The sequence below is a fragment of the Rosa rugosa genome, chromosome 4, assembly GCF_958449725.1.
Source record: "Rosa rugosa chromosome 4, drRosRugo1.1, whole genome shotgun sequence".
Taxonomy (NCBI): Eukaryota; Viridiplantae; Streptophyta; class Magnoliopsida; order Rosales; family Rosaceae; genus Rosa; species Rosa rugosa.
In genome coordinates, this window is record NC_084823.1 from 7106850 (window position 1) to 7117951 (window position 11102).

Sequence of the window (11102 nt, forward strand, 5' to 3'; positions counted from 1 at the left end):
CTGTGAAGTGACATAGAATTAAATACATACGACACACAAGATTGACTAGACTCGCACTTAATTGGAAAATATTCTAAGTTGGTGTTGAGTGGTGGTTACAAGAATGGTTGTTATTGAAAATTAGGAAAAGGCCGAGAGTTGGCACTTCAGGTTTTGTTATTGAAAATTCAAAATTAGGTAAAGACCGAGAGTTGGCACTTCAGGTTCGAGAAGCAAATTATAAATAAACTGAACCCGAAACGATTCGGGTGACCCTTGTATTCCCACGTACCATCGTTAAGATGCATTTACATGTCACTGCATAACAAGCCCTTTTGATTTTTATGAGTTATGAATAGGAGTAGGTGTAGCATATAGTAGCAACTAGCGAACTAGCCCAACTAGCCAGGACAAAAGGATGGAGTGGGCTGCGTGCCTGCTTTTCACCAAAGGAGTTTTAAACACCAAAGTGGGCCTACCGACGTGGGTTGTTATTAGCCAAGCACAGTGTGGAAAAAAATTTGATTGCTTCATGTCTCCGCTATTTCTTGTATCAATTTTTCCGATTCTATCGAAATATATGTTGTATAGAAAATTGAATTCCATCAAGTATTTTGGGATTGCAAATAGCAGATATCTAGAGCTAACCAATTTCAATATCTTATCCTTGGGAAGCCATTGACCTCAGCAACTGATTCTGAGATCAGGTCATAAAAAGCATGGACTGAGATCAAACCTTCCTTATGCTGCCTTGTTAGGAGATCCATAACAACGAGCTCAAAGCAATCAGCTTGGACGTCAACCATTATCCTCACCCACTTTACAATTACACCTCTCTGCGTGTTCTTGAGGTCAGTTGCCCTTGTTTTTACTGGGATTCGTTCAATCTGGGAAATTTTTTATTCTTGTTGTTGCTGCTGTGCTAGCATAATTGCAAATTTCTCAAATTCTAAGCTTGCTCCAATCTGAATTATATATGTAGAGATTGTGTTAAATGCCCTTCTTATCAAATAACTTCATTGACTTCATAGGAAAGAAAGTTAAAATGCAAATTAGAAACTCAATTGTTCAGACGGGCATGCATGTTATATAGGGGGTTAGGGTCAACTTGTCTTTTAGCTAAATACTTTTGATCTGGTTTTGATGTCATATTATGTTGTACTGGAAATCAAGTTGTGAGTTCTTAACTCTTTCAATTGCTTCCTGCAATGCACTTCTGTATTTCATCAAACACAATTGGTTTGCCTTTTCTTACTCCCCCTAATCCCATATTGCTCAAATTAGCATTGCTACTTCGTTTCACTTGCTCCTTTCTCAAGTAGTTACCTCAACTTCTATCATTTGAAGTTTCTGATGTTGGACTTTTATGTTGTTTCTGTGCACAACTACACAAGTGATAGGATAAAAGTGAGACACACATATGGGGCAATTTAAAGGCTAAATAATTTAAGAAGCAAACCCAAATTTGCACGTACTCATTTCATAAAAGGCTTTATTGTTTCGGTAAACAAATAAGAGTTTTGAATCAAAAAAGTTGATTTTAAATCTCTTTGTTTGGATAATTTTGGGAGGCAACTCCTTTGTGTTTTGAGGGAAACTTAATCTGCAATTGCATGAGCTTTGATTCATTGCAGTAGCCAGAACTCTTAATTTGATTATTAACCTAACATGCCTTCCTAATAAAATATATATTGGGGAAAGGCTTTATATATAAGCAATGCCTATCACTGATTAACTATTAGATAAAGGAAGTCTTTATATATGTCTTGCATCAGGGACGCTAGAAATATCAGATAATAAAGAATTTTGAGATGACAGACTAGGAATCAATCCCAGCTATGAAAAACGTCTCACAACTTAGACATGTGAATCACTCAGAAGAAGCCTAGAATTTTGGAGTCCCGTTCCTAGAACGAAGGCCATCACCTACCCTCATATATTACAAAAAGACAGAACTATAGTAGTAGCTTCAATGATTTCTTGGTTATCTGAACATCAATCTTTGATTCCTAATTGAATGACTGATTGGTCAAGCCTCTAGACCTTCTAGATTTGGCACTCTGGCCTATATTTTGTACAGGTACATCCTGAGAGTCCAAAACTAATAAACATGTGATCATCCATGTGGTACTGTCCTTTGACATCATTAATAATTATCTAATGCATCAAGTAGGTCTTCTTGGAAAGAAAAGATTGGCATTTGAATGCATTCTGTTTTGCTTGTTTCACTTACGGTTAATAGTAACTTTTTTTTTTGTATGATCATCTTATGTTCTACTATTTTCCTTTTTACATTTAACTTTCCATAAATAAGTTCCTTTGTACTGTAGTTTTCAATGCTATATGATCTGAAATTTCATCTGATGAATATTGTTTTATTCTCTTTACAGTTTACACTATTGTAGTAAACATTGAAAATTATAATTTTCCTTAAAGATGGCGGCCAACTATATGGTGTAATACTAATTTGTAATGAAAAGGGTTTACATCATTTGTTTAATTTGCTTTTGGGTTATGGAGTATATTGTCATGTTTGGCGTAGCTTGCATTAAAAGAATTTTGATGGGCCATAGTAAAAGTTTCATTTTTCAACTATCAATCTTTTGCTTGTATGTGCATGCGCTCTTCAGGTTTGAGTGCAGGCGGCAGATATGCAGATTTGCTGTATCTAGTAAATTATGTTTTAACAAGAGTTTCACAAGTCATCCACATATAGAAGTTACTTTAGATATTATAATTAGTATTTTCACAAATATGATATCAAAATTAGTATCTGCACAAATATCTTCGCAATTGTTGCTACTATTATATATACGATTTGAGCACCTATTGTGTGTATGAAATGAGTAAAAAGAACCTTGCTTTGTTATGAGATTTAGATCAATTACGTAATTGTTTACAATATATTTGAAATCATTTTTCATATAGTATTATATATGTGCAGTCTATCAGCGGTTTTGGCATGGCTAAAGTTTTGGAATCTGGGGATGCAAGGTTTAAGCAAGGCGACTTGGTTAGGGGAATGACTGGCTGGGAATGGTATAGTCTCATCACTTTCATTCAGTATTTGTTTAAGATTCCCACCACCGACGGTGGCACTGATGTGCCTCTCTCTTATTATACTGGAATTGTTGGGGTGTGTGTGTATATATATCTATATATATGCCCTCCCCCCTCCCTGCTGCCCCTATTATTTCAATTGCTATTGCTATTACTACCACTTTTTAATTCTTCTTCTGCAAAATTGCCTCTGCTTGAAACAAAAAGTTTGCATTATCTTTGTATGTCACTGATTGTATTGGCTTCTTCTTATTTATGCTGAATGGTGAGACTAGTGAATCTAGTGTCAAACCCTTATTTGTTTGAACAAAGATATTTTACATTTTGATTTCTATGATTGCGGCTTTTGTTAATTGTCACATTCTTTCCAAAACTGATGTTCCAAACTCCACATTGCTTTTCAAATTTAGGAGTGTGGTCTGGCAGTAAGAAATTTATTCAGCATCAAATAATCTTGATGACACTGGTCATGCAGTAACTTAACTGCCTTTTAGCATCGTTCTCTACTTAAATGAGTTGGAGTAATCCGTCATAATAAATTCAACCACTTTTGATCTTTCATTTTCAGTCCTGTAATGCACAATGTATGTCCTGCGACACTCCTGCTTAATGCGCTCAGGGCTCATGACATGTGTTTGCTTAATGTAGGTATGCTTGGTTTGACTGCCTATGCTGGTTTATATGAGATCTTCTCTCCTAAGAAAGGAGAGACGGTGTTCATTTCATCGGCTTCAGGAGCGGTAGGTCAGCTTGTTGGCCAATTTGCCAAGTTGGCCAGGTGCTATGTTGTTGGGAGTGCTGGAAGCAAAGACAAGGTAGCAATTACTACTTAGTGATCAATATCAATATTGTCTTAGTTAGAATTCTGGGGATGCTACTCAGTTGTATGATTATTAGAAAATATGTATTTAGTACTATTTGCCAAGTTCTGAATTAGTTGTGCTCACCAGTATAAAAATATTAGTCATCACCAGTATACATTATCCTCGTGATAAAGTATATTGACTTGTTTTTTTAGGTGTGTCTTGTTTTATTAACATGTTGCACTGACTGAAGTAGTTCCTGCGGTTATTCTGCAGAATTCTCATGCCCTTTGGAATTGTAGCATGCACACTCACTGTTTAATTCACAGAAAACTGCATCCAGTGACTTTGATCAAGTCATTATGGGGATTGTACTCTTTGAATTGACTTGTTTTGTTTCATGTTGCCTTTTTAATATAATATGTCATTTTGCGTGTTGAGGTTGATTTGCTGAAGAACAAGTTTGGCTTTGACCAGAAAGTCAGTAAAATGGATCACAAATGAGGTGGACTAAAGCATGCACAAGTTTGGTTTATGGGAAATAAGTGAAGGTTTCACTCTTCAATACTTTCACAACAGAGTAATTGAAGAGCGGATGCAGACAACAACTTTTAGTCCTCTCCAATCGCACTCTTCTTTCCTTATAATTGCATTTTCTACTTAAGAAATGCCTGGGTTTTTTAGTTTATGGGTTGTTGACATTCTTTCACAACTGTATGTATATTTGGAATCAATTTCAGTTTCACTTCATTGATTTCGTTTTTACATATTGTAATCATTGAATGTAAATTAGTTTTCCCTCTTTGAATATTGTAGTAGCAGCTTGGTTCATTGCTTTTGCTTTATCAGTGTGCATTATTGTGTTACCAAGTAGCAGCCAGAGTTCTCACTAAAGCATGCACTCACCTTCATCACTTGCTTCACAGCTTGATTGCATTTTCTTTTCTTGTTTGATGCTATGAAATCCTATATTTCAGTTTGTTTTTATGGCTGTATTCCATCTTGTTTGATAATTAGAAAATCATGCAACCATCTGAGTCAAAGAAATTAAAGTACAACAAACTAAATGAATAAGAAACATTTCATTAAATCATCATCATCTCATTCAACTCCAATTATGAAATTGCAATTGGAAGTGTAAAAGATTCCATAAGACCTCATTACATCTTTCAATTTTGTCACTAACAAAATAAGTTAATCTTCTAAAATAAAAACAATGTGACATCTCTATAAAAATATTATCCAATTGCTCATGTCGATCAAAATTCTGTCATCATATTGAGCTAGATCAACATTCTCCATTTGTAGTCTGATCATAAGCAAAAATAGAATGACATGAAACAAGAATCCATATGGTATATACCAAGGAAGCATACACAACTTAATTAGAGGTCAGATGCATTTTTATCTAATATTCTAATCACAATGCAATCTTGATCATAGAGAACAAGAAAGGGAGACTAACTTTACCTCAATCACCAAGCAGAAAATCTTTATTCTACATGAATGACAAGACTCTGACTCATTGTTCCTTTCATGAAACCATATTTGTTTTGTAGAAAACTTCTTCAACTGCTGTACGTGCAGAATATCAAAAGCACATAAGACTAGTGTGTTTAAACGTAGAATTGTGCATTGAAGATGACATGTACACAGCATACAAGATTTCCAAGTAAAAGAGATTAATACGTTAGAAGCAATTATACCTTCCATGAGTAACATGGTGGAGGAAATTTATTTTATCAAAATCGACCGTTGGATATTATCATGATAAGAAGACATGGTTATGGTCAAAATTTCAGCTATTTTTGTCGACGTTTGGGTCTCGATTGCAAGGTCAACTCTAAACCCTAAAATACCACATAAAACTAAGGATTAAATACTGCTTACTCCCTATACTTATAGAGTTTCGTCGTTTCAGTCTCTGACTTTCGAATTTCACCTAAAAGCTCCTTAAACTCTCAATTTCCTCACAATTGGTCCTTGCTGTCAAGCCTCCGTCAAAAACTCTGTTATCTTACTGACGTGGCGGTCGTTTCTATGCTAAAAGTCTATTATACCCTCACTTACTCTTTTTCTTCTTTTTTTCTAATTAATTTTTGGATTAAATTCTGTTTACTACCCTGTACTTTCAAGGGTTCGTCAGTTCAGTCCCTGCACTTTTAATTTAATCAGAAAAGTCCTCGCACTCTCTAATTTCATCAAATCGATCCATTTCCTCACAGTTCCGTCAATTTCCTCTGTTTAAGTGCTGACGTGTCCGGACGCCGTCTGATCGATCAGATTATGGGACCTTCCCACATGCAAAATTCCCAAGCTACCCCTCCAATATACCTCCCTCCCCTCTCAGAGCTCTTCTTCTTCTTCTCAACTCTTGGTTATGGCTCCTCACTTCCTCCACCGATCAACATGGCCGGAGAAGATGAAGAGAGACTGATAAACAAGAGGGGTGTTTGGTATGGGTTCATTCTTCAACCTCTCATCAGAGTCCTCCCTCGCGGCCAAAGATCATGCTCACAGCAAACCCAGAAAATTTAACCTAATTTGGTTGAGATGAGTCCTCTAGATTCAACTAAGATGCAGAAAAACCAAATCTGAACAAAATTCAAATCAAGATGCATATAAATCCAACATGAAAATCAAAACCAAATATATAGATCTCTTCCCAAATCAAAATTTCATTCTTCTACAAAATTTCATTCTTCCCAAATCCAAATCGGAAGCTCATTACCAACCACACCCAGCCCACTACCGACCACACCCAGCCTAAGAAGCTCAAGCTTGTCTGCAGCTCCAACATCACATTCCACCCCCGGCCACCGTCTGGGAAGCTCCGCTACGTCGGCGGCGAGACCCAGATCATCTCCATCGACCGGACCATTGCATTCTCCAAGCTCTGGTCGAAGATTTTCGATCTCTCCCCCAACTCCCCGACTCCGGATCGAGCTCATGTGCCGCCCACGCGTCAACTCCAAAATTCTCACGGCGTTTGGTTTCGTTTTCTTCTGAGCAAACCAAACGCATGCGGCAGAGTCAGAGAGAAAGAGAAAGAAAGAGAGAGACTGTTGTATACCAGATCGACGGACTCATTTTTGATCTCCTCGAGGCTGATGGCCTTGGCACCGCTCATAGTTGCAGAGTGGGGGAAGCGCTGAGCTCGGAGGAGCTCAAAGGATGAAGAGAGGACTGGGATTTTTTGGTTGTGAACAAAAAAAGAAAACGAAGCGATTGAGGATTGGTCACTTGAGGACTGCTTCGACGAGCTGACCTCGTCTGCCGCCTTGGTCATTTGGTCCGCCAGTTGGTCCAGCATTGCAGGTGACCAATCTGGGTGTAGAGAGAATAATTAGGAGCTGCACAGATCGATTCCATCATGGATGAGAGGATGTTGCCCTTTTACTGTAGCGACGACCGGAGAAGAAAGCAGGGGTCGTGGGTGCCCAGAGAAGATTTCTGGTGCTTACGGCGGTGACGCGTGGGTTACTTTCGGGCATACCCCAATGACGGAGAAGTTGCCGGTGGATCGTCGGAGGCCGCTGAGCTGGTGGAGGTGATGCGGGGTTATGCCTGGATACCCACTGGTGGAGGAGAGAGAGAAACCTAGTTCTATTTTCTCTCTCCTCGAGTTCTCTTTGAACAGAAACCCCGAAACTGCAAAATAGAAGGAAAAAAAGCTTTGATTCTGATGTTGGGAATTAGGCTGCTCGGGTGGGAAAGGGGAGGGAGATTGAAGGGATAGCTTGGGAATTTTGCATGTGGGAAGGTCCCACAAATCTGACACATCAGACGGCGTCCGGACAAGTCAGCACCTAAACATAGGAAATTGACGGAATTGTGAGGAAATGGATCGATTTGATGAAATTGGAGAGTGCGAGGACTTTTCTGATTAAATTAGAAGTGCAGAGACTGAACTGACGAACCCTTGAAAGTACAGGGTAACAGAATTTAATCCTTAATTTTTTTTTCTCTCTTTTTTTTTTTTTTTTTTTTTTCTATTTTGTCTTTTTACCTCTTCTTCTTCCACATCTCTCATCTCCTCTGTTTATCTCCATCTATTATCCGGAAGCTCTCATCCTCAGCATCTTCTCGCTGGACCAAGAATATGCATACCCATGACCAGAATCATCCGAAAACATATGCCAACCACCCTATTTACCATGACCTTCATAAAATAATCAGACAAAAAGGTAAGAAAAACATCAAAAAGTCAATAAAAACCGATCCAAACTATTTTCCAAAGAATCAGAAAAAACCGATTGATGGTGCAAAGTTCCTGGCTCAATTCGAACTCTGGCATACCCTTAAATCGACATGTTTTGTGTCGAATTAACAAAATTTTACCCTACATTCCAAACCAACAGCAAAAAAAAAGTACTAATCTCGGCAAACACAATTCAATTTGCCTCAAACCTATCTTCCCAAATTCACCAGTCCAATTAACCACAGCAACATTGCACAATCCACCACCCCAAAGAAAAAGAAGTGTTGATACCCAAATTTCCACAAGTTCGAATTTAACTAGTGACATGCAAAGGGAACGAGTCATCAACCTCGTAACCTAATTGGGCCTTCAAGCGAGCCCATTCTTATGTCAAAAGAGAGTTCTCCATTTAACAAGCGATACGAGATGCCTAAATACTCAAACGATTGACAGGCATTTCCAAATGAGCCGACACGCTTATTTACCATGCGATACGCGTAGACCCAAGCTACGTTTGGGGCTTATACGGCGGGATGTGGTGTGGAAGGTAACGGATCATGCGAGGCCCATTGTTATGATAAGGCCCGTCAATAATTTTGGACTTGGGAACCAAAATTCATGCTTTGAGGGCCAACATCTTAACATGGGCTAGTAGAGAGATGAAAGCAAGCCCAAGAAAGACTTAGAGCCCACTAGAGTCACTCCCCTACCCAAAGTCCATTACACCAGAATCTGTAGCCCAAAAACTCGTTGGAGTCGTCTTCCCCAAATCAGGAACGTTGTTCCATCAAGTTGTTGCTGGGATTACTACTCCACCCTTTTCTGGTAAGAACTCCAAGTCTATGCAAAAGCTTCCCAACTCTCATCCTCCGAAATCCTGCCTCAATTTCCAATAATTCTTAGATTTTTGTGATCACAATTTACAATAACACAAATTAGGGGATTATGATCTCTCAAAGATCACAGCAGCACAAAATCTGGGATCCCCATCACCGTCCTATATCTGTGCCACTGGTCTTTACCCACATAGCCAAAGCAAGCTCTCACTCTTCTGGTTTCATGGGGAAAACAAATGCTGAAAGTTTTAGAATGATCCCACCAAAACTGAGAATGCCCCTTCAAAGCCTCTGGTTCTTGGCACAAATCCTCCCCGTCTATCACCGCTATAAAAGGCGAGTTCATTGCCGTAGGAAAGGAAGCCACAACAGCCCAGAAACATCAAGCAAGAGATCAAGCTTTATCTCTGAATCTCTAGCCATCAATTCTTCCCAACCAACCTTAACCCAAAATCCAGAAATCATGTTATTGCTGGAATTCTCCCTCTCTGCTAAACTCTCATGCATCTAGCTCCCACACCATGCCCGCCTATAAGTCCTGTTCTTATGAAATCTAGTCTAATCACTGCTGTTATCGTCAAGCCAAATAGCTGCTGTTACATCTAACAGGTTACAACGAAGTTGTTCTTGGGTCAACCTTTGAACGATTTTGGGCCTAGTCTCGCACAACTAGGAGGGTCTTGCTGCAAAGAGTCAAAATCACGAAGTCACCCTCACATTTTTGGCGACTTCACTAGGGACTAGGCTGTGACCTGCGAGATGGCTCCACCACGAAGAAAGAGGAATAACAGTAGCATGCCTTCCCAAGAGGAAGAAGAACACGTTGATTCTGTTTCCAGGCATGAAGAGCAACAAGATCGGGAAGAAAGGCAAGAGGAGGCTGAAATCACTCCTGCAAACTTGGCACACATCCTCAGCGCTTTCGGTAGGACTCAAAAGGAGATGGTTGACACCATGAAGCAATTGGTCAACTCAATCTTAGCAACAAAACAACTTGAGCAACCAAAAAATGCAGAGTAGCCACAGAAGGTTTCCCATGAGGACTCTGCTGCAAAAGCATCTGACAATCAGAAGGCCCCTTCTTTTGTTACCCAAGATGATGTTGTTGCCATGCTGGAAAAAGAATTACGCCGTGGCTCCGAAGACTGGAAGTTTGCTCCTCACCCCCCTTATCCTTCAAGCATAATGCATTTGTCTTATCCCAAAAATTATGAAACACCCACTTTTACTCTTTTTGATGGGAGAAAGGGCAGCCCAAAAGAGCATATCAGTCAATTTATCGACGCTCTCGGCCCTCATGCTAGCAATCATAATCTCAGGCTGAGGGAATTTTCTAAAACCCTCACTGATCGTGCATATACTTGGTACACCACCCTAGCTCTTGGTTCCATTCGAAGCTGGGACGAAATGGCAAGCAAGTTTTGTAGAAAATATTTCCAATATGAGGAAAGGGTGACCGTTGCATAGTTGAACAACACTCGTCAAAAGATGGGAGAAAACCTGGTGGACTTTGTTCGTCACTTTCGTGACTTAGCTTTGGATTGCTATGATGAGAAGGATGAGGAGTCCTTGGTGGAAATCTGCATTAGCAATATTTTGCCTGAATACAGGGTCTATTTGGAGAACATTGGCATTTCCCAATTTTCCAGATTAATTGAAGCTGTGAGAAAAACAAGCATGTCAGTTAAAACCACCACAAGTCAAAGGAATTGGAGATCAGACAAGGAGGACACAACTCAAAGAGATATACACCAAGCTCTAGTGGTCGATGAAAGGCATTTGAAGAGGAAGGAAAGGTTTGGAACTGTCTCGGCCGCAGCAATGGATATGTAGACGCTTTAGCCACCCTTGGCTCCAAACTTTTGTTCACAAAGGAGCAACCCAACATCACTGTTGCGATCTAAAACAACAAGCCATGTGTAGAAATTGTGATTCTCTCAAGCCCGACTACTGCTAGACCTTAATACATGAAGGTCCCTATCTTATCATTTAGTTTCCTTTTCCAGAAAAATACCTCTATCAATCTCTATAGTCACTTGCAAAGACACATCTTCTATTTTATCACTCAGAAGTACCTAAATCTGTACTGAGAAGTTTGCAATGCAAAATGAAGAGGTGTTTTCGAATAAAATCACCATTGTCTTACTCCATTTACTGAATCATCGAAATAAATCAAGATGCTTTAACTAAAGATTTTGTGAATCTATACAAGGGGGCTAGCGC

General features: G+C 39.3%; 1 protein-coding gene across 1 annotated transcript; it reads left to right on the plus strand.

Moving 5' to 3' along the window:
• Window positions 1–9638: 9638 nt before the first annotated feature.
• On the plus strand, window positions 9639–10346 carry LOC133744244 (uncharacterized). The gene is made up of 2 exons (XM_062172380.1): window positions 9639–9845; window positions 9951–10346. Exons 1-2 carry the CDS (start codon window positions 9639–9641, stop codon window positions 10344–10346), a joined length of 603 nt encoding a protein of 200 aa, XP_062028364.1.
• The last annotated feature ends 756 nt before the right edge of the window (window positions 10347–11102 follow it).

What these genes read in the sequence shown, in the direction of transcription:
- LOC133744244 (XM_062172380.1), top strand. Translation starts at nt 9,639, where the DNA reads ATGGCTCCACCACGAAGAAAGAGGAATAACAGTAGCATGCCTTCCCAA. An exon ending in TTGACACCATGAAGCAATTG is followed by an intron (nt 9,846 to 9,950) that starts GTCAACTCAATC and finishes TCTGACAATCAG; the next exon opens with AAGGCCCCTTCTTTTGTTAC.